The sequence below is a fragment of the Eubalaena glacialis genome, chromosome 11 (assembly GCF_028564815.1).
Source record: "Eubalaena glacialis isolate mEubGla1 chromosome 11, mEubGla1.1.hap2.+ XY, whole genome shotgun sequence".
NCBI lineage: Eukaryota > Metazoa > Chordata > Mammalia > Artiodactyla > Balaenidae > Eubalaena > Eubalaena glacialis.
The window spans coordinates 113,410,983-113,436,444 of record NC_083726.1 but is presented as its reverse complement, the minus strand read 5'-3'; the positions used below and the strand labels follow the sequence as shown (position 1 = coordinate 113,436,444).

General features: G+C 53.5%; 1 protein-coding gene across 2 annotated transcripts in view; it reads right to left on the bottom strand.

Annotated features, from left to right (window-relative positions):
• CRACR2A (calcium release activated channel regulator 2A) overlaps window positions 1-25,462 on the bottom strand; it is a 114,154-nt gene that overhangs the window by 5,064 nt on the left and 83,628 nt on the right. For both annotated transcript variants that reach the window (XM_061205881.1, XM_061205882.1), the window contains 7 exons: window positions 22,242-22,287; window positions 20,149-20,255; window positions 16,346-16,661; window positions 12,400-12,532; window positions 7,371-7,452; window positions 7,151-7,265; window positions 1,028-1,129 (listed from right to left, as the gene is read on the bottom strand). In XM_061205881.1, the coding sequence (XP_061061864.1) occupies window positions 1,028-1,129; window positions 7,151-7,265; window positions 7,371-7,452; window positions 12,400-12,532; window positions 16,346-16,661; window positions 20,149-20,255; window positions 22,242-22,287 (901 nt within the window). The remainder of the gene's footprint in view (window positions 1-1,027; window positions 1,130-7,150; window positions 7,266-7,370; window positions 7,453-12,399; window positions 12,533-16,345; window positions 16,662-20,148; window positions 20,256-22,241; window positions 22,288-25,462) is intronic.

Genomic DNA, 25,462 nt, shown 5'->3' with positions numbered 1-25,462 from the left:
CCAGATGTATTTTGGAATCCAGAATTTTTGAGTTTTAGAAAGCGAATACTTGTCTATAATGTGTATTATATAATAGCCTCTGTGGATCTGGAATAGCACACTATAATCAAATATATTAATAATTCTTCAGTGAAATATTTGAATATTTATTCAAAGTGAGGTAAACAAAACCCATAAATAGCCTCACATCGGTTCCGGTCAGGTTTTTTCTGCCAAACGCAATGCAAAAACCTTTGTGCTCAGAGCTCCTTGGACTGGGAAATGTGGATGCAGCCCGTGGACGTGCAGCTGCGGGCCTTTCTTCCTCCTTTTTCCCTTGAGTTTCACCACCTGTGCCTGCCTTCCTAGCCTCTGAGGTCCTGAGTCCCTGTCTGGAGCGAGCACACTGAGAATTATGGAATCCTGGGGCTGGGAAGCCCTATCTCCCCAGACACACAGTTCCCCGAAAACCACTCTGAGGCAGTAGAGGAAGCCAAGGAGCGAGCATGGCCTGTGTTGCTGCCTAATTTCCATCACGCTGCGATGGTTCCCTGCTTGGGCAAGAGGGCTGATGCTTATTTTAATGGTCGGCTTTGCAGTGCCTGCCCTGAATTTATCTGGAGTTTGCAGCTTGGACGCTCAGTCTTGGTAGGAAGGGTGGATGCTCTAACAGAGCTGCCCAAGGAAGAGCACGCTGCCCGACAGGTAGTGAGTGTTTCATCCCTGAAGGCAACCAAGTAGGGAAACACAGATGATGGGATTCAAGGATCAGCTGGGGGACTGAAATAAGTAACCTCCTACTATCTGAGGATTCATAATTCTGAGTTCCAAGGAAGAGAATCTGGGAAATTCCCCACACCCGAGTCAAGTTCTCTGCGGAAAGTTCCACGTGCAGCAGCTGGACCAGCCCCATGATGCCAGGACACCATCCGGCCCGCTTGCTGACTTCACAGGGAGCTCCCAGAGAAGGTTCCCACCCTGGGTCTTGGGCACATGCCCGACTCCCCTCGGGGTCCCTCCCTGTCCCAGGGGGATGCTCGCCCCTCACCTTGGCCAGCTGCTCTCCCAGGCCCCGCGGCACTGCCCGCTCTTTCTCGTTGTCAACTTTGTTGCCCAGCAGAAGAACGGGAATGCGGTCTCCCACAGCTTCCTGCGGAACAGATAATCCCCCAACTGAGAGAAGCATCCTTAAGGAGAACCGGGAAGGGCAGGTGGAAACACTGGCTGCAAAGACACAAACTAGCTTGCGAACCCCCTGCAGCCACAAAGGCCGGCGATAAGAGTCACCCCAAAGCACAGAGGGGACCACCATCTCCCAGAACCCCAGTTTGCCGGGCTTCTGCAAGGTGCTCAAGGCTGCCTCTGGGTGCCTCCCAGCCCTCTCAGTGCAGGGACCCCCCTTTACCCCGCTCCTCGGGTCCTGGCTGGAACATGCAGGCTCCCCGTGAGCTGGCACCGGGAGCAGGATGAGGGCACAGCTGACGCTGATACCATAGGTGTCCGTACGGAGCCCCCGAGGGCGTTCCCAAGTGACCAGACTCGATCGATGTGACCAGAATGAACAAGGAGTTGCTCAGTGGGCTTTTGAGGTGGTCCAGGGGCTGCACGGTCAGCAGTGTACCTCCGGCGGCCTTGACCTGGGCACGTAGCTCCCCGAGGGCTGGGTCCAGATCCGATTCACGGTCTTGGGTCCACAGCGCGTGATACATGACTGTCATGTGCCTCCCTGGAGGTCACCCCATGGGGACCCCTGTCCTGGGTGCCCTGGCTCTGAAGGAACCCTGATCCGGAAGAACGGGGGCCACAGCAGTCGTACTTCATGGGCCAGAAGAACAGGTTTATTCCAGGACTCAACCCTACTTACTCCTCCAGGGGCTGTGTCCTGTGTCATATCAGCCAGGGGCCTGCACCCCAGGGTCCCTGAACCCTAGGGTCTTTGCACCCCAGGGTTCCTGCATCCCAGGGTCCCTGAACCCCAGGGCCCCTGCATCCCAGGGTCCCTACACCCCAGAGTCCCTGCACCCTACATCCCAGGGTCCCTGAACCCTAGGGTCTTTGCAACCCAGGGTCCCTACATCCCAGGGTCCCTGCACCCCAGGGTCCCTGCATCCCAGGGTCCCTGCACCCCAGGGTCTTTGCACCCCAAGGGCCCAGGACGCATAGCTACTGAGTGAGTCAATATGGTAATGTTCACATTTACGCAGGTTGTTATTTTTGCTTTGTGAGATATTTAATTAGGGGCTTTTAATCATAATTTGGTAATAAATAGGTATTCACTGCAGCTCTGTTTCACTAAGTAGACAAGGCCGTGGGACACCAGAAGCCTGCCGCTGGCTAGTTTCGCCAACAGTTCGGCTGCTTTACCCTAGACCCCGTCAAATAAATGTCCATGGTCCATCTGACAGGTCACCTGTTTTGGGTTTAAATAGCATCACATTCGAAATGAAGCCTCCGTGGTTCCTCAATCTACACATTCATTTTTATTGCAGTTCAGTAGTGAAAAAAACTCTCATGTATTAAATGAGAATGTTAAAGCTCAGAGAACCCAAAAGAACATCCAACAAAGTTAGCGTTATGAGGACCCACCCTTTAGTATACAGGGCCACCTTCCTCTAATCCTTGGCTCTGAATTCTTATTTCCAATGACCTCCCTGCTATTTAGTGTCTCATTAACCAGAACTCTCTAAAGGCAGTAGTTCCACATATTCGTGGTGAGATGGTAATGAACGTTCGTAACGATGACTCAGAGGCCCAAGATCTCACAGTGCCTTCTGACCCATCAGAAGTAGATTGACTTATGCACGTGGTGGTGGATGTGTTGGGTAGACTTCGCCATATTCCAGTTATCTGCGAGTGAGAAACCCACTGATGGCTACGTGCGTGGACCCTGAGGCTCCCTCTTGACCAGACTGCGGGTACCGGGAATACCCCGTCCCCCACCTGTGCTGTGCCGCAGAAACTTGTGCGAAGAGCTTTTCACAGAAAAGGAAGAAAAGAGGAAGAAGCAGGAATATGGGCCAAAAGACTTGCTATTTGGAGCACACGCGCGCGAGAGATATTTGTAGATGGATGTGTGAGGGATGACTAAGGCTGGTGGGGTTTCTTGACATGGAAATGCTCTGAAAATAAGAGCATCAGACTTGAAATCCCAGGGTGGGATTCTAGCCTGGAATCTGGTATTACTTGTTATGGGTGATGGCTTGTTCCTCCCTTGCAAAGGGGATGCCGGGTCCTGAATGACCCAATAGGATGAGGTAGGAACAGTCAGCCCAGCATCTGGGCCCTGCACCAGGAGCAGCAGGGCTGCCTCTTGGAAAAGGAGAGGCAGGCTTCCTTCCTAAAGTGATTCCTGGCTAAAAAAATAAAAATAAAAGAGCTTAGAAGGAGCAGGAAAAAAAAACCCAGGCCCCAGCTGGAGCGGTGGTTTTCTGTTCTTTGCAGCGTTCCCCTCTTATACAAACTCTCTGGACCCCTCGTTTCCCCTCCCAGGGCCCTGGCCTGTGCTGATGTAGGAGAATTAGGCCTAGCTCCAAAGACGTGGCAAAAATAAGTGAGGACACACATAAGGCCAGGGCGTGTGCTACCCATTGCAGGCAGCCAGGCACCCTCACCCCGGCCCCAGGTCACCCTTCGACACAGGAGGCACCGGGGCTGGGCTGGGGGTTTCATGGTCCTCTCTGACTTGAACCTCGAGACTTGAGCTTTTTGCCTACACTTTGCATCATTCACCTACTTAACGAGGGTGTTGGCCTGCCCACTGCTTGGACAAAGAGGCTCATAATTATCCACCAGATGAAGCCACACTTACTTTTAAAAGTCCAAAGGGCACCTCCTTTGGTGACTAAGTCTAAGGCCACCCAATGTCTGTAGACATTTTTATAGGTGTTGCTAAAGTCCCATGGGCACACCAGGTCAGCGGGACCGGTCGGAGGGCAGCTCCCGGGCTGGCCACAGTCTCTGTGCAGGAGGCCCAGGCTCTGTCCGGCTCTGCCACGTCTCTCGGTGGGACCCACCCGGATCCCTCCTCTCTTCCCTCTCTCTTCCCTGAGCTGTGAGGTGGGCTCCAGAGCTGGCTTCTGTCCTCCCTCTGACATGGAAGCAAGCCTCTCCACCTTCCACCACTTCAGTTACCTTTCTCTGAACTTGAACTTCTTGGAAGACAGACTTGTTGAAATTCAAAAGATTCCCCGTCTCTGACTTTCACTTACAGGAGCTGTCAACTCAGAGCAAGGGTTGGCTTTCGGCTCAGGACGTGCAGCTGTTGCATTTGGTTGGTTGCAGTGTGTGTGTGTGTATGTGTGTGTGTATATGTCTGTATGTGTGTGTGTATGTGTGTGTGTGTGTGTGTGTGTGTGTGTGTGTGTGTGTGAATACCTATTTGCTGGGAGGCAAGAAAAAGCACTTAGCCAGGAGAGTGCTGCTATTTCTCCAGAGGCAGAACAAAAAAATTTCTCAGCACATTAGAGCATGCATTTATGCTCAGAAGAAAATGACTGCAAAATTATATCTTGGGGGTTTCCATATTTATCCGCCCCCCTGGATGATGAGTCAAAACAAGATTTATTTGCGTAGTTCGTTCTCAACTGCCAGCACTTTGAGCTCAACTTGGAACGTGGGGAAAAAAAAAATCAAACTGCTATTTTTTGCCGTGTGCTGTACATTGTCACCGGTGACAAAGATCACAGAGTGAGAGCCAGTCAGCCGTCCAGGAAGGGAGAGGAAAGCTGCAGAACTATAAAACAAGAGGCTATGTGAGATCAATCTCCCTGGTTTTTTTCTGGCTCAGAGGCACTGGCCTTGCTGGTTGATGACTTGGGTCAGATGCCACTTCCTTGATGCATAGGCCTAACAGGACAGTGGTCTTGGGATGACAGAAAGATCCAAACGAGAAGTTAACACGCCAGGACTGCAGACATTGCAGTCCTGGATTCGGGAGAAATACCAGCCCATCGGGCTTGTACCATATCCTATCTTCTCTCCCTGATACAGGCCCCAAAGTCTTCAGATGTCCAGGGTGCCTCACGGTCTAAACATGGGGCCCTTAGAGCCTGACCAGTTTCTCCTCTAGATGGGACTGGTTAAACCAGTACCACACAGCAGAGATTTGGTGGTCAGGAGGGTGGGGGATGCTGAGTTGGCAGGAAGGTCTAACTGCTTTGATTTCCTGGAAGTGCACAGGAAAGCTAAATGGCGGGAGAATCAGCACAGAGTGTGTCTGGGCCCCGCTCGGGTCTTTTCTGCAGGAGGCCTGCGGGCCAGGTAAAGGTGCCGAGGTGGGAGAGGAGGGGGTGTGGGGCAGGACACCTCATAAAGCAGAGCAGTCGCCCCTTCTCTTGTGCCCAAGGCATCTGGTTCCCTCCGGGCCAGCAGGGTTCTCTCATCTACACACACACTTGCTCCATCCCGGCCCCCCAGAGAGTCAAGTGCCAGCCCCTATAGAACGCGGGGGCCAGGAGGAACCTTCCAGACCCTCTGGTCCACGCCTTCATGGAGTGACTGGCCCACGTTTCACGGCCAGGCGGTGGCTGGGCTGGGACGATGAGAATGTCCTTTGTAGGGAACTCCAAGCCTCCCCAGCAGCTGTTCCTGCCCGACACAACCTAGGAGTCAGTCTTTACCGTGTATAATCCGTGGCAATTTCAGCCCTTTCCTTGGGTACAGTTTTTCAGGTTGATGGGGGAAGGGGCTCTGGGAATAGCTGGCCACCATTCACTTAATAATAAGGCTTCTGAACCCAAAGCCTGTTATTAAAGCTCCCCCTCCACCCTCCCTTCTCCTGGCAAGGGGCTGGCGAAGCGCTGGGAGTGCTATGGAAATTCAAGGTGCGCCACAAACATCAAGTGATTATTTTCAGTTCCCCTCCGATCCAATTAGGTGTCAAGTTTTAATCTATCACCTGACATCTCTGATGGCTGGTTGCCAAGGCAGAACGACTTAGCTTTTCAAGAATCTTGAGAACAACTGCATTTATGATGCCACGGCTCCATATCCTCAACACACAACCCCACCTGACACAGCCTCCAGCACCTGCTCGCAGAACCCTGGGGCCGCTGCATCGGCGCATCACACTGAGTCCTCCAGAGCGCGTGGCGCAAGCTGGGCATGTGGGTCATGCCCTGCAAATTCTTGTTGAAGGAACACAAACATCTTTGAAAAGGATGTAGAATCTTGCTTCTCAAAGTGTGGTCCCTGGACCAGCAGCATTGGCTTGTTAGAACTTGTTAGAAATGCAGAATCTCAGGCCCCAGTCCACACCTGCTGACCCAGGATCTGTATTTTAACCAGGTCTCCAGGAGATGCTTCATGCATATTAGAGTTTGAGAAGCACTTGTTTAGGCTGGAAACCACGGTGGCTGAGAAACAAAACCACCTGGGGGACTTTTGCTTTTTTTGTTTTTTTTGTTTTTTGGATTTCCAGGACCTGAATCATTCTCTTTGGGCCCTGGTGTCTGTTTTGTCTGAAAGCTTCACAAGTGATCCTGATGTTCATCTAAGTTTGGAATCATCATTTAAAATTTACCTGTACCTTCTGCAAACTACAAATTATACAGAGAAGACCCATCCACATATGGATAATTCTGAGTTAACCACAGACGGATCTGCCATCTCAGCTTAGCTTCCACCGGGGAGCGGCTCAGGCGATGCTTCTCGGCCCCACCCCAGGCAGGAGCAGGCCGGTCACGCAGTGCTCGACCCAGCTTTCTGCAGAATGGCCAAACTCGTGCTTCAAGCTGCAATGATGACCCTCTGACATGTCTTCACCTCCACCACCACCTTCAAACTCAACCAGACGTTTCACTTCCTGGCTAGATCCCAGGCTCTCTGCAAAACAGGGGCCTTCGAAACTACAGCTCCCTACTAATGGCAGAAAGCGTAGTTCTGTAAGTTTCTCTCCATCCATCCCTACTAATCCCAGACTATTTGCATTGCCTCTTCCCAGCTCTAGTACACAGTCGTCCCTCCCTATCTGCCCTCCCCCCATGAGGGCAGGGACCGCACCTCTCGTGTTCACCTTTGGGTCCCCAGTAACCAGCCTGGTGCCGGGCACTTGGGTGGACTGACGCATGGACGCCTGAACCGGTTTTTTCCCGGAGAAGGTGGGGTGTGAGTCACGTGTCCAGAGAGGGCATTGGGCCCAGGAAGAGGGGCCGCCCGGAGGCCCCCAGCTCACCTCCACGCTGCTCAGCCACGGCCGCACGGCCAGGAAGGACTGTTTGGCTGTGAGATCGTACATGACGACGACGCCGTCGGCCTTGCGGAAGAACTGCCGGGTGATGCAGCGATACCTGCGCGAAGGGCCGGGTCACGTGCGCGGCCTCCTCTGCCGCCACAGCCCGCCCCCGCGGGGAGAGGAGAGGCGGGGTTACCCGGGAGGGGGGGGGTGTCCTCACCTCTCCTGCCCCGCCGTGTCCCACAGCTTCAGGGCCACCCGCGAGCCGTCCACGCGCACGGTCTTCACGCGGTAATCGATGCCTGCGGGGGGAGCCGAGCATCATGTCCAAGTCCGGAAGCCACGCCCCAGCCTGGAATCCCATCAGCCCGAGGGGCGGCCCTCCCCCTGCAGCTCCTGACAGGTGATGTGGGCCGGGACAGAGCCTTGGGCCGGGAGGCCCGGGACCTGGGTTCTGGTCCTGTCTCTGCCGCTGACCGGCTGTGGGACCTTGATCCAGTCACGGAGCCTCTCTGAACCGCAGGCTTTTCACTGCAGTGTAATCCAGACCCTCTTTAGGGATCAAATGAGATCACATACGGAAAAGCAATCTACCAACGCAAAGAATCATCATTTACTCCCCCCTTGGGAAGATGGAGCAACAGAAAGACTGTCCTCAGATTCCTCCCTCCCTCCCTCCCTTTTCTTCTTTCTCCCTAAAACCCTTTTCAAAGTTCCCATAGTAAAATCCGAATATCCCTGGGGGATGGATCACACTTTCAGACTCCCATTGTGGTGATGCAAGGTAGGTGGAGGAGAGGAGCAGGAGGGGAGGGCTTGGCAGGTGGAGGGAGGGACGGAAGAGAAGAAAAGGGGTGGGGGAGGGAATCAGAGGCAAATCCTCCTTAGAGATGGAATCAGAGCTCCTAATCCCAGCCATCAGGCCACTTGCAATCCTCCCTCTGAAGCTGTGACCCTACCTGGAGTCATGGATCCCAGAGAGAGGGTGCAGGGCAGGGAGATGTACTGTGGACCCCACAGCAGCCCTCAGACAGAGGACCTAAATGTAGGTGCTTTGATAACAAACATTCCTCCCTCCTACACCCTGTGAGAATGTTCACAGATGCTCAACCAGGTTTCAAAACGTTTTTCCCCCTTAAGGCATCAGATCTTGGAACCAGAGGGCATCCCCTCCCAACCTCTAAAAGGCCCAGCCTCTGGGGTCCTTACTCTGGAGGGCTCAAGGGACAGCAACAGCAGCCTGGCCAGATAGAGACAGACAGACAGACTGACAGACAGACAACAAAGAGGCAGTTGATGGAAAAGGGCATCCCTGCCACAGTCTCCAGGCAAAGGCGAGTGTGTGAGGGGCTGGGCAGGGGAGGAGAGATGGGAGGGTCATCCGCTCCTAGAATGTTAGCAGGACTGCAGAGGCCCTGGGCTCACAGAAGAGAGTCAGAGAGAGGATACGCGTGTCTGGGTAACGAAAAGAGGGACGTGTCCCATTGGTAGAATGCTTGGTATCCCCAGTTTCCATGTGCCATCTCTCCCTCTTCACCGTGCTCCCCTGGGACATCCATGTGCAGGTTGCTATCTGCACACACACACACGTACCCATACTCACACGTGCACACACGTGCACCCCCCTTCTCTTCCCAAACCATAGAAGGATAAAGAAGCAGGAGCCCAGCCTTGCCCAAGCTGGTCAGCAGCCTCAGCGAGTTGCAAACCCAGTTCTGAGGCTCACTGCTCTTTTCATAGCAGTACCCTGGGCACGGGGCCCCTGGCAGCTTCGTTTCACCTAGAAAGTCCAAGGCTAAATGCTCCCATCAGAACAGATGGGAACCAAACCCAAGGGTGTTTTCTTAGCTAAAGTGGTAGGGCTTCCCCCATCTGTGCTCTGGGAGGCCGGGGGGCTGCCCACAGCCTGATAACAACCCAGGGGAAAGCCAGCCGCAGTCATCACACCTTCGGGGCCTGATCTGAAGCCCCCGAGGATGAGCCCTCTCTCTGATGGAAAGGCAGGTGGTGGAGGGACGGCTGGGTCCCTCGACCTCACTGGTAATCGCTCTGCTGGAGGACAGGGAGCTTGTCCTGCAGGGAGCTCGGTGGACCAGGAGCTTGGCGAGTCCCCGCTGGTCCACGAGGTAGCCCTCCCTGCAGCCTCAGACCCGCAGGCCAGGAAGCAGACGAACAAGCCCAAGGGATGCGTGGGGTTTGGGATGACACGGGGAGTCAGCGTCCAGCAGGAGAGGCTGCACAGAGTGACGAGGTACCAGAGGGACTTCTGAGACCCCCCCCCTGCACCCGTTCCAACGGTCCGGGAGCCCAGACCCCACGTTCCTGCCTCAGTCCTGCCTCTGACCAGCTGTGTGACCTTGATGACGTGACTTCATCCCATCTGGGAGGCTTCGCTTTTCCCATCTGTAAACTGAGGTGTGACGGGGGTGCTGGAGGGAAGTTGGGTGTCCATGATTTTACGTCCAGCTGTAGCGTTCGGCAAACACGTGGAGGTGACCCCCGACTTGCAACCCCAGTGGTTCCTGAGTGAGGACTGGACCTTGGGGGCCCCATCACCGTGGAGTGTGCTGTGTGTGGGATGTGTGGGTCAGAGCTGTGGGTGATGGACCCCAGGAAGGGCGGTGTTCACCTTTCTGGACAGGACAGGTCATTCCAAGCACGAGGGCTTGGGAGCGGGGAGTGCCAGCGAGATGTCCCGGAGGGGAAGCTCTCGGGATTTCTCTGTGGAGTCGAGGAGAGGGATGGAAACGGACTGGTGCCCAGGAGAGGGCAGAAGAAACACCTTGGGCCGCGGGCCGTGGTTTAAAGCAGGGCCATGAACCAAGGCGGGGCCTCGGGAAGAGCTCTGGACTCAAGAGTCCGGGGTTCTAGAGCCTTAGCCGCTGGCAGCCACTCTTCTCATTGACAAAATGAGCTCCAACGTTCTGCAAGAGCCATCGTTTGACGTCTCCAGGACACCCGCATGGCCCACACACCTGCTTTACAAGGGATCCGCTGGTGCTAAGGTGGGGAAGGCAGGGGCGCCCCAAGACAAACTGTTGCATCATGGAAGCCACACCACGCACAAGCCGAAGGTCGAGGACAGGTCACGTGCTCATGAGGGGCTGGGCGATCAGGAAGGCCCTTCGGTGATGGAGGAGAGCTTTAAGGCACCACCGCGCCCCTGTTGGTGCTGTGCTGAGGGTCCAGGGCTGCTGTGCTTGACAGGGGTTGGCCTGCTTGAGCCCAGGACTCGGTGGCTCATCTGTGTCTTTAAAGGGAGCATCTTCCAGGCGGCTGGTGTGACATCAGCTCCCTGACACGTGTGCCGGGGAGGCTAATTCCAGCTGCTGCTCTGGCTCGTTTTGCACAGCTCGATGAAGGGCGTTCCAGATTTGGAAACTTTGATATTTTTCCCCTTCCTAAATTGTAGGTGTTTCCATAATTGGCCTCCTGGGGAGTGCAAATTAGTCTGATTTTCTCTTTTTCAGAGCTTTCCATCTCGGGGGCACCAGTTGGAGGTGTAAGCAGACCCCGATTCCCTGATTTTACCAACAGGAGAGGCACCATGTGCACCGCCGGAGGGCCGCCCCTGGGGGGTGCGGCATCCCTCCCCTGCTCCCACAGCCTGTGCCCGAGCTGTGACCTCAGGGGTGGTTCTGTGGCCACCCCATGGAACGCTCCAGGGCGGGCCAGTCCAGCTCTGCAGCCGCTGTTTCCTGTGTCACCACACTCGGCACACGGGGGTCACTCCTAGCCATCCCTTCCGGCCGCACGAGGCCAGGCTCTTCTGGGCCGTCTTCCCATCAGAGTTCCGATTCTTCACCTTGGGATGCGCCCAGTCTCCGGGTGGAATAGGGCAGGGGGTGGGGCAGGAGGGGGCTCCGGATTTGGAAACTGCAAAGGCTCAGCAGTAAGAACAGGGCGCCTACAGTCGTGGGAAGAGACCCGTCTGTAGGAAGAAAGTTGGAAGGAAGGGCCCGTTCAGGTTATCCTGGAGGAAGAGACCAGACTCTCCCCAGGCAGGCTCTGGGGCAGGAAAGTTTGTCTCGGATTGTCTTGGAGGGCCAGCTTGTGAGACCTCCAGGGGTCAGAGGTGGTCTGGACAGAGCCCTGGGCTTGGAAGCAGTCTTGGCTGGCCCGGTTCAGATCTCTCATTTTTTTCAGGTGAGGAAAGACTGAAGCCGAAAAGGAAACACCTTCTCCTGAGGTCACACAGCTGGTCAGTGGCAGAGCTGAGATGAAGGTCCGGGACTTCCGATGCCCCATTGGACCTTAGCAGCCTCCCCTGCCTGTGCCAGCCTCTGCCCGCCTCCTGTGGCAGAAATTGGGCTCTGAGCACGCACAGCACAATACCGTTAGGGAGACAGTGGGCTGGGACAGCAGGGGTGCATGTGGGGTTGGGTCGGGACCAGTATCAGCACCAACCAGCTGGTGGGAATGAGGACCCGCCTCTGGACCTCTCTGGGCCTCAGTGTCTTGGTCTGTCCATTGGGCTGATAGCAATGCTTGCCTTTCAGGGTTGTTGGGAAGACAGATGGAAATGATAAATATCAAAACCCATGGGAAATATTCAGATCATATCAATGTATTGTTAATATAATTGACCTAGCGTGGTTAAATGGCACATAGAAGGCACCCAAAGGATTCATTGTGTTTTTTGCTCGAGTGATTCACCTTGGTAGAAACTAAAAGGTCAATATGCCCTTGGGTCTTACCACATACTCCAATGCAAGGAGCACCTCTGGGTGAAGGGGCAAAGGCTCCTATCTAAATACAGAATTGCCCGAGATAATAATGGAGGTGCATGAAGCCCTGATCAGCTATTAGTAGCTGAGCTTAACGAGCGTCCACAGTGGACTCCCGCTGTCACCCAGCAGGCCCGGGATGCAGGATGAGGAAACCTGATGGGTAAAAGAAGCCCCCAAGGCACTGTCCTCCATCCTGCCCGTCTACACGAGTGTGCATGCACGCACACACACACACACACACACACAGAGAAAGTGGGGAAGGGATGACTGAAGACAGACAGGCTCAGAGAGGGGACAAAGGGCCAGAAGTCCACCTTTGCCAACTTCAGAGCCCCTCATCTTGGGCATAGGAACCGTTTGTGGTCCCATCCCCGTGGAGCACCAGGCAGAGGGGGGCCTCACCTACCAGCCCAGCCCTCGGCCCCTCCCACGGGGCTCCAAGTCCCTCCCTGGGCACCCTTCTCACAGCCGCCCCTTCCCAGAGGTGGGCTGGGGTCCAGCCCAGGGCCAAGAACTCACCCACGGTGGCCGCTGAACCCGGGGAGAAACTGCCGTCGCAGAACCGGCTCAGGAAGGACGTCTTCCCCACGGAGGAATTGCCCACAAACACGATCTTGAAGAGCCGGTCTGGGGTGGACACAGAACCTTCCTCCTGTGGAAGACAGACAGTAGGGTCAAATGCTGGGACGGCCGCCTGCCACCCCTGCCCCTGACCTGTCCCTGCGGTGTCCAGGGAGGGACCCGCAACCAGCACCGGGGAGGCTGCTCGGGCCTTGGATGCAGGAAGCTTCGGGCTCAGGGCACCGAGGCTCCTTCCAGCTTCAGCAGCGGGAAGAGAGACTTTCATTCCACCACCACTGTTGCCCAGGTGCTGCGCCGCAGGCCCTGTGCTGGGCCAGGTGTGTGATGGAGGGAAGGCGGCCAGGTGTACAGATAGTCACGGCACGATGTTCCCAGTGCCCAGACAATGGACGAGGAGTCCAGGGTTTCGGGGTGCGGGGGGCTTTGGGCTGGGGCTTAAGGGGGAAGCAGAAATTCTCTGCAAGGGGGGGGTATGGGGAGGACAAGGTGGGGGTGTTTGCAGGGGAAGGGGAGAGAGAAAAAGACGGCTTATCTATAACTCGGGGGCAGAGGCATCCCAGGCTGGGGTCGGGACTCTCATTTCTGCCCCATCACTGAAAGCCCGGACCGGATGGAGGACACGCTCGCCTCCCTGCATGCTGCCCTTCTGTCCCAGCTCACCTTCCATCTAGGGTCCCTGCCTGCCCTGGAAATAAGGCAAGACAGCCTCCACTCAGTAGCTTGGGAAATCCCAAGATGCCAGGCTATGGGAAGAACTTTCCAGAACACAGTCATGGCGCTGCTTCTCCAGCCAGCAGCGGGAGAGACTGGGAACTGGCCTGCCTGTTACTCTGGCATGCTACAGCCCAGCGGGAAATGGACTTGCTCCAGGATGCTGGGTGAGTGAGAGGCAGAGTGAAGACCAGCACAGGGTCCCTTCTCCGAATGGTCATTAGGTCCAGAAAGCCGCGTGCTCCCCCAAATCCTGCCTTCTGGCCCAGCCCGCACTGCCAGGCCAGATGAGGAGGCTTGTTAGAATCTGTTTGGAAGTGGATTTGGGGGGAATTAACTCCTCTCGTTGAGCAAATACCATAGTGGAGGAGCAGCAGATATTAGCAGTACTTGAATTTCAGAGAAAAGCCATTAACAGCCTTTTGGGGAGAAATCAATTCCATGCTGTACTTAGGAGGGAATTCAAGGTCAATTACAGGAATTTAAACCCAACTTAAAAAAAAAAAAAAGAGAAACCCACACTCAGAAACGCTGCCGTGGCCCCAGTTTCTTTATTCCTGCAATGCACAAGCATCACTCTCTGCCAGGCTTGTGCTCCATTTGTCCTTTGTTTGAGACTAAAGCTCAGTGCAGCCATTGGTCCACCCGAGGCCCGGGGACGGTGGGAGGAGATGGTCTTGGCTGCAGAGGCGGTGGCTGACCTCGCTCTGCGCTCCCCTCACCCTGGCCCCCGCCTCTGGCAGGACGCTTATTCCGCAGACAGGATACGATCAACCCGGTGATGGTTCAGTTGGGGGAAGGACCCACCTCATAGGAGCAGCGAAGCTATTCCAGTTCTTGCCCTTAACCTGGGGGACAATCCACCTGCCCGTGAACGACAGTGAGACAACAAAATTGTGGGGAGGGGCTGGAGAAAGGCTCCCTCCACTGGCAAGTCAGGGGATCTGTTATCCTCCTTCCCACCAGTTTTTTTTTTTTTTTTAAAAGCTTTAAAAAATGAAAGTAATACATACTAATTTCTAAAATTAGGAAACTTAGCAGAGGGGAAATTAATAACTATTCATAATTTACCCCCCAACCCTGAAATGGTCACTATTCCTATTTGGATGCATTTCTTCCAGGCTTCTTTCCTTTTTTTTTTTTTAAAGAATAGCTCTTTATTTATTTATTTTTTGCATTTTAATTTTATTTATTTATTTATTTTTGGTTGTGTTGGGTCTTCATTTCTGTGCGAGGGCTTTCCCTAGTTGCGGCAAGCGGGGGCCACTCTTCATCGCGGTGCGCGGGCCTCTCACTATCGCGGCCTCTCTTGTTGCGGAGCACAGGCTCCAGACGCGCAGGCTCAGTAGTTGTGGCTCACGGGCCTAGTTGCTCCGCGGCATGTGGGATCTTCCCAGACCAGGGCTCGAACCCGTGTCCCCTGCATTAGCAGGCAGATTCTCAACCACTGCGCCACCAGGGAAGCCCCAGGCTTTTTTTATATAGATGAGTCAATATATGTTTTTTGAGAGAAATCTGATATACTATGTATACTTTATTTATATTATTATATATAATATAAATTTATGTATAATTTTCTATTTGTTCCTATGTTATTAAATTATATATATTTCTGAGTCACTGAAGTTTTCCAAAAATGTGATTTTTAATAGCACTATATAACAGTCTATTAAATTAATATAGTCTAATTTATGTCCCTATTGTTGTTTTTTCAATTATTTGCTCTTATGTACTTACATTCTTGAATTAAATTTTTGTCTGATTTTGGTTATTTCCTTAGGAAAGGTTGCTTCAAGTAGGAGGGCTGGTTCAAAGGAGGTGGACCTTTGAAGTTCTTGATTCCTATTATCAAACTACTTTCCCGAAAGCTGGTACCAATTGATGGCTCAGCGGCCTTGCAAGGGACCCTCTGTTGAGGCTGCTGTGTGACTGACTTCCAGCAGACACATTTCCTCTCTGCTGCAGTTTCCGTCCCAGCTAAACAGCAGCGCATCCCGGTGCAGCCGGTGGGGATGCAGAGCGGTGGGTGAGAAGGCTGGGCTCCCATCACTGCGGGCTGGGTGGGCCTCCTCGCTCTGTGCTCTACTTCCCCACCTGCCTAAGGGGAGAACAGATCTCTGATGCCCCTCATCCGACAACTGCGAGGATCAGATGCCACGGCAGACACGGACGCTCAGCCTCTCCCTTCACCCCGTCTCCCGTGGACCTCTTAACACTTTTTTCACATTTGGGGGGCTATTGTGGGGTATTTAAAGCCCCATTTGTGCCCACTGCCAGCAAGTGTAGTCTGTGCACTTTGGGGGATGTACAAGGGGGTGTAGGAGTGATGCCCCACCCACCAAGGGTCCCACCCACCAAGTTCTCCCCCCTCCCTTGGCCCAGGGCCCTTCAGAGGAGTGGTCTGTACGCATGAATCTTAATCCAGGCCCAAGAATGATAACCGAGGCCAAGAAGTCCCTGTGCAGGGGCTGGAGAGGGCTCGCTGGCACGCATGCCAACGCATCACTCGGACCGCTCAGCTCTGAAGGCCGCCACAGGGTGAGGGAACTATTCTAGAGGGTCCAGTGGCGAGCAGGGGGAGGGCTGAGGAGCCAGTTCCAAGGCCTGGGTCACAGACAAGGTGAGGAGCATCCGCAGTGATCCAGAGGAGGACGGTCCCTGCGGCCTCCTTCTCCCGGAGAACTCAGCAGGGAGAGCTGGTGGGGGGCGCGGGGATGGAGGGTGGGAGTGGAGGGCCACACTGCCGGGAGGAGCAGGAGGCGAGCTGATTAGGAACCGAGAGAAAAGCGACGGTGCACAGACTTCCCCAGCAGGGACTGGCCTGCAGGGAGCGGTTACAGAACGGACCAGAAGAGGTACCATTTTTAAAGCATGTGACAGCTGACGCTAATTGCCCAGCAGAGGCTCTGTCCTACTCCATAAATGCAGAATCTGAATCAGAAAAAAACACATAGGGGCCAACAACAGAAGTTGTAGGAGAGTGTCCCTAGACCCCCGAGTCTCCATCATGACGCTCGGCAGAGCAGAGAAGGGTGGTACCCGAGGGACACAAATTTGGTGCATCACCAGGCCTGTTGAGTCTGGCTTCCTGAGTGGCCTTGGGGCTCTGGGGCTCACACTCGAGGGACAAGGCACAGAGTGACCTACAAGCCAGCGCGGGATGCACCCTTACCTTAGACAGGGTTTCTTTTCCGACGGGCTGCCCTCGGGGAGACGCAGGCGTGATTCCCAGAGGTCGGGACGGCCCGATTTGTCCCTCCACTCCCTGGTCGGAGGCCTCCCCTTCTTCTGGGCATTTGCCCAGTGGCTGCTCAAAGCCGCCCCCCAGCAGCTGGGGCAGCGGGTCCTCTTCAATGGAGATGATTCTGCGGAGCGGCCGGGGGAGCAGACCCCCGGTCCCCGGCCCCTCTTCCGTAAGCGGGTACCCACTCAGGCCCAGGGAGCTTCTCCTCAGGATGCCAAACACTTCTTCTTCCTCCTCTGACTGGCTGTTTTGGAGAAGAACGAAGATTGGGGAGAATATCGTAAAATGTATCTGAATGGAAGCTGGGGGTCTGTGACAAGCAGATAGTTGAGGAGCACACTTTTTGGGGGCCGAGAGGAGCCAAGAAAAGGAAAACCAGACCAAGCATTGCTTAGCTCATTCATTCAATGTCCTTATGATGAAGGTGAGATGAAGGTGAAGGTGATGATGAAGGTGAAGGTGGTAAAGGTGAAGGTGATGAAGGTGAAGGTGATGAAGGTGATGATGATGAAGGCAAAGGTGGTGAAGGTGAAGGTGATGATGAAGGTGAAGGGGATGATGATGAAGGTGAAGGTGGTGAAGGTGAAGGTGATGAAGGTGAAGGTGAAGGTGATGATGATGAAGGCAAAGGTGGTGAAGGTGAAGGTGATGAAGGCGAAGGTGGTGAAGGCGAAGGTGGTGAAGGTGAAGGTGGTGATGAAGGTGAAGGGGATGATGATGAAGGTGAAGGTGGTGAAGGTGAAGGTGAAGGTGATTAAGGTGATGATGATGAAGGCAAAGGTGGTGAAGGTGAAGGTGATGATGAAGGTGAAAAGGATGATGATGAAGGTGAAGGTGGTGAAGGTGAAGGTGAAGGTGATGAAGGTGAAGGTGATGATGAAGGTGAAGGGGACGATGATGAAGGCGAAGGTGGTGAAGGTGAAGGGGATGATGATAAAGGTGAAGGTGATGATGAAGTTGAAGGTGATGATGAAGGTGAAGGTGATGATGATGAAGGTGAAGGTGAAGGTGATGAAGGTGAAGGGGATGATGATGAAGGTGAAGGGGACGATGATGAAGGTGAAGGTGATGCTGGCTCCCAGGTATTAAGCTAATGACAGTCAGCAGCAGAGGCACACAGCCCCCGTCCTCGTGGAGCGCTTGTCTTAGCAGGGCTAGAGCAGTCATGACACACTCACTACACTGTTCCAGGTTGTGGGAAGTGCCACAAAGGAGAAGTAAAGGTGTGAAGAAAGGAGCATAACAGATGTGGAAACAAAGCATCCCGGGTTAACAGTCGGTGGCCTTTGCCCTGGTCCCATGCCAGCCCTTACCAGCTGTGTGTCCCCAGGTAAGACGCCAACTCTGCAGGCCTGTTTCCTCACCCTTCCGCCCTGCCTACCTCCCCAGTAAGCCAGTGCATAAACCAGACCTGTTAGGGAAGCAGCCCTCGGGGATGCAGGCGAGGGGGACCACTGCTCTGGGAGGGACCCCAGCACGGCAAGCGTCCACCACCAGCTCAGGGTGGGAAGGAAGCCCTCCACCCGCTTCTCCTTCCTTTCTCCTTAGGATCAGGACTGAGTGGCCTCAGAGGCCTGAGTGCACGTTTGCTTCCAGAAGCACCTGAGCATCCAGAACAAGGAGAAGCAGCAGGAGGTGTGCAGCAGTCGGGCACCAGACGTGGGTCCAGGGCACGGGCTGTGTCCCCAAGGTTTGCGAGCAAAGACCCCACGGACCCTCCTGGTGCGGCCCCTTCTCAGGCCTTTATGAACAAGTCAAGCTGAGGACTGTTTTACGGGGAGGAACTTGAGTCCAGAATCGAAACACACACACACACACACACACTCGAGAATTAGAAAATAGAGCAGGATGCGGGGGTGAGGCGAAAGTGGGCGACGGACACAGAATATGCAGAACAGGGAAAGCCCCTTCACTTTGCCCCAACTCCCGTCCCCCGGCTTCTAGCATTTCTGGCCCCTAAGGACCAAAAACAAAAAAAAAAAGAAAGAAATGCGAGTATCACTGTTCTGAACTCCGGACGCTTCTGAAAGATAAATTAAGGTATACTGCTTGCTCACCAAAGTGCTGACTTAGTTTGGATCCCTTGATATAAAATAAAGGATTTGTAGCAATTCAAGGACTGTTACACTTATTTATAAAATCAGCTTTTTACAGAAACTGACTGTCATCTTTCCAACAAATTTCTTCTCCATTCTGACGAGCCTACGAAGTGCCTAGCCACTTTAGCACACAATGTGTTCCCATCTGCTTTCACTCTGCTCACACACACGAGTGCACACGTGTGAGCACGTGTTGTGAGCAAGGATGCACGCGCACAGATGCAGAGCATGGCTTTTCAAAGGCCTTGCAACTAGAAAAGAGATGGACACTGAAATGACCCTAAATGAAGCGTTTCTTGGCAAAAGCTTCTTACGTGGGAAATTCTCAAGCACTATTACGTTCTGGAATACCTTCAGCTTAGCATGACTAAGCTCCTTTTCGGTTTTGCCACCAAATGCTATGTACCAGCAGCAGAGAGCAGTCACCTCTGACAAAGTCTGCATGGGAATGCGGGGTTTGCAATTTATCGATTACTCATCAATTATCGTGTTTCCTCCACTCAATTATAAGCTCCATGAAAGCAGAGATGGGGTCTATTTTGTTCACCCCGAATCCCCAGCACACGGCACTGAGTCTTGCACACAGCAGGCACTCAATAATGGATATTAAGGGCAGGACTCGTGTCTAATTGATATTTGGAGGCTTCACAGAACTCAGAGAATGTCAGGTACAGAGTAGGCAATCGGTCTCTGCTTGTTGGAAGCATATATTCCATTCCGAGGAACCAACAGGTGAACTGTTGCTGTAGGAATTTGGCTCCCATGTTGTGTCTCCTGGTTCAGCTATTTAGAAGAGGAATCCACGATGATCAGGTGCAAGGTCTTGACCCATCAGCGGATTGACATCCCCAGGTCACCTCCGCTTGGCATACCTGTCTATTTCATGCTTGCTGTCCTCAGGGTCTCCCGGATGAGCAAATTCACACACTTTGTCCCGGGTTTGATACTTGGGGATCTGGCAGCCTCCACCTCTCTGTGGCCATCCATGGGATGAAGCACACACCCCAGAGAAGACAGGGCAGGGGTAGGGGCGGGAGGCTGGCGTGCCTCCTTCGGGGAGCAACGGGCCACCCCTCTGGGGACTTAAATGCAATCGTGTGCTGTCCAACAACAACCAAGCATGTTATCCCTGAGTTAATTAAATATGAATTATTGAAAGGATTCTGTCAGGTACAGGCCCCATGCTCATCTGTAAAGGACTTCAACGACTGGAGATTCCGTACTACACTCGAATTACCCTTCAGACTCACGCCGCCCTGTCCCTGGAAAACCGAGAGCATACACTCTGCTCAGCAGACAGCAGAGCCCGGCCCAGCACCCACTCCCTCCCTCTCCCTGACCCCTCCTCCTCCCACCCCCTCTGTCCCTCTGCTGATCTGCAGCCCCTCTTCAGCGCTCCCTGGCAGGAACCTGAGGCGGCGTCAGGAGACAACGGCCTGTCCTAAGTGCTTGCCCTGCACCTAGATGTCAGAACAGGAAGGCACGCGTCCTCCAAGATTCAAGGGGAGCGATAGTGGCTGACCCCAGGCTTCCCGCCAGGGCCAGTCTGCACTCAGCTTGGGCTCAGAGCCTGCGCCCAACCTTGCAAGACCAAGGAACAGGTAATGAATGAGCACAGCAGGCATGCCTTACCTTCTGAGCATCCCTCTGCCATCCACGTACTGGCCGATCACAGAGCCAGATCGCTGCTTCTGGCTTGCCTTGGAAGCAGCTGTGTTTGCCTTGGCTGCCTTGTCTTTCTGTAGAAACACAAAATGCCCTCAGATCCGTGCCTGCTGATTTGTCCCAACGTTGGAGCAAAAAAGGGCTCAATTTCCCCACCTCATAGTTCAGGCTTGAAATAAAACTCTAAAGGAAGCAAGTGATGGCCTGGGCTCCCAGCTAGCCTTCACCCACTCTTTCCTTTTGCTGTCATCTCTCACCATAATTCCTCCATCTCCCGTCTAATAAGCTAATCAAAGTTTCGAGCCTGGGGTCTGCCAGGTTACCCTTCCCAGGAGTAGTGATAATTTGCAAGAGGACAAGCTAAATGTGGGATGCATAGGAAAAATATTTATGGGCAGAAAAAACTCTGTGCATCTTTAAATCATACACACTCTTCAGTGGGGTTTCAATCCCTCTTTATTTCCAAACCCCCAGATAGGAGGATCAATGAACCCAGTGCCTTGTCCACAGCTACGAAGCTAGGACAGGGTATTTCAGATCTTTCGTGGAAGTAGGATGGCTGTAGGTAAATTGCTCACATATCTGCAATGGAGAGACTGGGAGGAGTGGAGGGCTTACACCTGCCTCGCCAGGGCTCCCCTGACAGATGTCTTCCAGATAAGGGGGGGGGTTAGATCACAGGAAGAATCTCTCATAAACCAGCCAGCCCCGTGGTTCCTGGGGATCCTTCCTGAAAGAAGGCGGGGTTGCAGTGCTCCCAGGGCCCCCGAAGGTATGGCTGTCATCCCAAATTAATCTTTAATTGTGATTCGGCATGGACATGATTTTGTCCCTCCCACGAGGGTTCTTATTCCCTTAAATTCCATTCCCTTCTCAAAGCAGAAAGAGTTTGGCAGGTGAAGGGAAGCGAGGTCAAGGGATTAGGGTGACATTTGTTAGGAAGTTTTAAAATAAATTCAGTGTTACTTCTTAAACAGTTATAACCATTACCACCATCAAACAAACATGTGTAGGCTTAAGCCTTGCTCTGATAGTACACATAGGTGGGCGGCAGAGACATGTTGCTGACAGCCAGTGGTAGAAAAGACATTGTGATGTACAAGGTCCCTAAAGGATTTGCACTTATAAACTAGGTTGCACCAAATCGGGGGCAAACTAGCTGCCGTGTACTGACCGCATTTAGGGCACTGAACAGCTGAGGGTCCAGCGCAAGACCTTCCTTTCCAAGAGTTTTCCACACACACAAAAATCCCTACAATATGGAAAAAAGGATAGAGATTCTCTTTCCTCATGTGATAATCGGGGTCATGGTCCAAGGAGGCTAATGATTTGCCCGAGGACACACGTGAAATTCACGGTGTGATAATCCTGATAATCAGAATGTCACATCAATCCATCCTGCCCGCCTTTTTCTTCCCTTCAGAGCTTCCACAGCTACTGTCTAACGGGGAGGATGTTAGGGGAATGAGAAATCCTAGATTCTGTTTAACGCAGCCGGACGTGAAATTCTTTAAATAAATACAGGATTTTCGTGCTATTTGGGAAAGCATGTAAGTGTGGCACTCAGGTTCAGAGGAGCATGGGTCCCCGTAGGGTAAAAAAACTGTACATAAAGTCAACTACGTAAATGGTGAAATATACATTTTTAATTCTTTCTACGACAGTGTAAAAATGAAAAATTTTCATCAAGAGATCAAAATGTTAATGAAGAAAAAAACAGCATTTTGGTTTAAAAGCAATGGTGCCATTTCAACTGCACCGTCTCATGGATGGAACGATCATTTCTACATCCAAGAAATGTGGCACCCTCCCAAGTATTCCAGCCTCGTGAGGCCAAGAGGAAAGTGTGTCACTTCATGGAAAATTAACACACTATGACCCTATAGGTCAACCTGAATTTTTACTATTTTCAAAAAATCTTATGCCACCGTCCTGCCCACACAAAGGAGTGACCAGATTCCAAGCCTCAGGATCTTCTTGGGCGAGTCCCAGAGCAGGTCTGGCTGCCACTGGACCCCAGTCTTTGTCTTCCCCCAGGGGAGGGGGCACTGGCCAATTACCTGAAAACATATGTCCCGTTCATCCCGAAGATGCTTGTTCCTTTCCCTGTGGATGGAAAAGGGGAATCTATTCAAACATGGCGCTTGCAGTCAACAGATCCAATAGCATTGGTTTGACGGTCAGATGGGTACAGAGGAAGGCCAGGCATGGAAGGCCCGGGGAGGGTGTGGAACCAGTTTCCTTAGGGATTGTGGCTAAGGGCAGAGGGTAATTGTGTATAAGTCAGGTCAGAGGCAGGAGGATAGACAGGATGGCCTTGTGACACCCAGGGCCCTTCAGGACCCTGCACTGGCCCATCTGATCACTAAGGGAGCCTTCCACAGAGCTGACCAGGTGTTCCAGCTCCGCCTTGAACTTGCTGTTGCCCCCCCCTTCTCTAAACCTTTCATTCATGAGTGCATGCGTGCCTGCATGCCACACGTGTCTCCCTGAGCCCGCACTGTGTGCCGGGCACGGCTCCAGCTGTCAGGGCTACGCCAAGGAATGGAAGAAAAAGTTCCTGCTCCCAGGGCATTTGTATTTCACTGCTATTGAGAAAAATAAAGTGGAGAAGAAGTGGCATAAAGAGGGCCAGAGATGGAGGGTGGTCAGGGAAGGCCTCACTGAGGAGGTGGCATCTGAGCAGAGGCTTAAAGGGTGGGGAGGGGAGAGCCCAGCAGGGATGGGGAAGAGCGTCACAGGCAGAGGGAACGGCAAGGGCAGGGCCTGGGGTTGGGAGACACGTGGTGTGCATCCAGGGGAACGGAGACGAGGGAGCAGATGCTCAGGGTGAGGTCAGAGGAAAGATGGGGGAGGTGGGGATCTGCCATCCCCTGCCTGTGGGCCATTGTCAGAACTTTTAATTTATCCCAATGAGATATGAAGCCATGGGGGGTGGGCTTTGGCCGAGGAGTGTCCTGACCTGACTCAAGTTTTAAAAGGAGTCCTAGAAACGCTGTGCTAAGAGTGATGTGCTGGGGACAAGGATGGGGCCCTGAGAACTGGCCCATATTTTAAGCAACATGGAGGTCATTGGTTCCACGTTCGGTGGAATAGTGGGAGAAAAAGCCTGGTGGAGGGTTGAGAAGGTGAGGTTGGGAAATGGAGACAGCTGAGTGTAAATGGAAACAACTCTTTGGAAAGTTCTGTTGAAAGTGATGAAAGAAATGGGAAGTAGCTGGATGGGCCGGTGGAGACAAGAGATATTAGACAAGAAATATTCTAGCACATTTGTCCGTCTCTCCCAAAGAGAAAAAACTGACAATAGAGGAGAGAGAGAAGAAAGACGGGAGTAGCCCTTGAGGAAGGTGGGATCTAGTTCCAGAGCACGAGCTGGGGGCTGGCCTTGGCTAGCAGTGAAGGCAGAGGTGGGGGGCGGAGCACAGGGGGAAGGTCTCACGATGGTGCTGGCTGCCGTGAGGATGGGGAGGAGGCGTTAGGGCTTCAGTGGGGGACTGAGTGTCCTTGGGGACGCGGTGTAACCGCAGAATGCACTCGAGGTAACGGTGGGAACTTTATCTACCAAAGCGTGAGGTTAAGGGGATGGCCAGGTGGCCTCGGGGTGCTTTCCAGTTTTGTGACTCTCTGACCCTCTGACTCTCCTGGCCAGTGGCCTCGGAACCAGCAGCACTTTTGAAGGGGAAGAGAGGGCACGGCGGCGGTCTGTCCCTTGTCATTGCAATGCAGCCGTGCTCTGGCGCCTACTGTATGCAGGCACTCGGCTACGTGCGCTGCATGCACCCTGCGTGTTAGACCAGAGGCGGGCTGGAGTAACGGCCTCGGTCCCCTGGTCCTGCAGGAAACACCAGGAACATGTGTGGGGTTGTTTTGGACCAGTTACACATCTGATGGGCAGGCAGGCACTCAGCCAGGGCCTCAGGACAAGCTCGTGGGGGCAGTAGCGGGGTGCGGGGAGGGTATCTTATAAACCCTGAGCGAAGGGAGCTCCTCCTGCCACAAGGACCCTCCCTCTGTGGGCAGTGGCGTCAGCAGCCTTGCACCTGGGTGAGGACTTGGGGAGCCCCGGGGAGCCACGCCTTCGTCTCTTGTCTCCTGGAGCATCTCCATGCAGAGGCTCCGATAGGCAAGGGAATGTTCTGCTCTGTACGTGTGTCCTCTGTCCTTCATGGCACCGCCCTGCAGTGATGGCTGCGCACCAGTCACCCAATTCTCCCAGGAAGCCTGTGACACAGGCATGTCCAGGTGGTGGACAACTGCTCAAGGTCACACAGGTGATGAGGGGCAGGGCTGAGTCTGGAACCAGATCCAGCTCCAAAGTGCACGCTCCTACCAAGCGCCCCGAAACTGCTTCCATGTGCCTCCATTTCCCTTAGGACGGCAGCCCCTCGCCACTGGGTCACACCCCGGCTGTGGTCCCGATCCCGCCCCCCATTCCCGCTGTCCTCCCACCCCACTTGCTCCCAGCTCTCTCTCTCTCTCCCTGATGCCCGTTTCCCCCGGCTCTCTGTCTCCACCCGGAGATCTCACTGTGGCGGAAGAGTCTGCCGTGGGCTCTCCCGCCACATCCGGGTCCTCCCCAGCTGGCTCGGGGACCACACAGCAAGGTTCAGGCTGGGATTCTGCACAGACGCTGGTCTCCATGAAAAAGACCCACAAGTGTTGGCAGAGTGCTGCCTTGCCATCCTCCCCTGCGTCTTCACACTGAATCTGCCCCTGTATTTTTTTCTAAGTACAATAGAAAAAAGGGAAAAAACCCAACCAAACTCGTTCTTGTACATCTTATTCTCTGCCTTCACTAAAGCCTTCCTGAGAATCCAGACCTTCTCTCACAGGGATTAGAACTTGGCCACCAAGGACCACTTCCATCTCCCCGGCCTTTGGAATCACATCTTGAGGGAAACGAATCTGAAATGCATTCAGTTTGAAGAACTTTTCTATTTGGTGGCAGCAAAGATGTCAGATGCAGTGATCTTACCTTGCTTTCAAATTAAAAAAAAAAACCAAACAAAACCTAAAAACCTTCCAAAGGTACCCAATTCAAACCCACCTGCACTTTAAAAATCAGGCCCCAAATTCCACCACTATTCCCCAAGAGGTGTTTGACAGGCAGCAAGTATAGTAACTTAGAAACCTCAGAGGCGAAACTGAACATTCCATCTTTCCCCACACCCGTTTGGGTTTGGTTGTTTTTTTGGGGAGATAATCCAAACCAAACCAATGAGCTTTGAATTTACAGGTAGCTTAACAGGCTGAGGACACTCCTAATGCCCTTCTTGCTGCT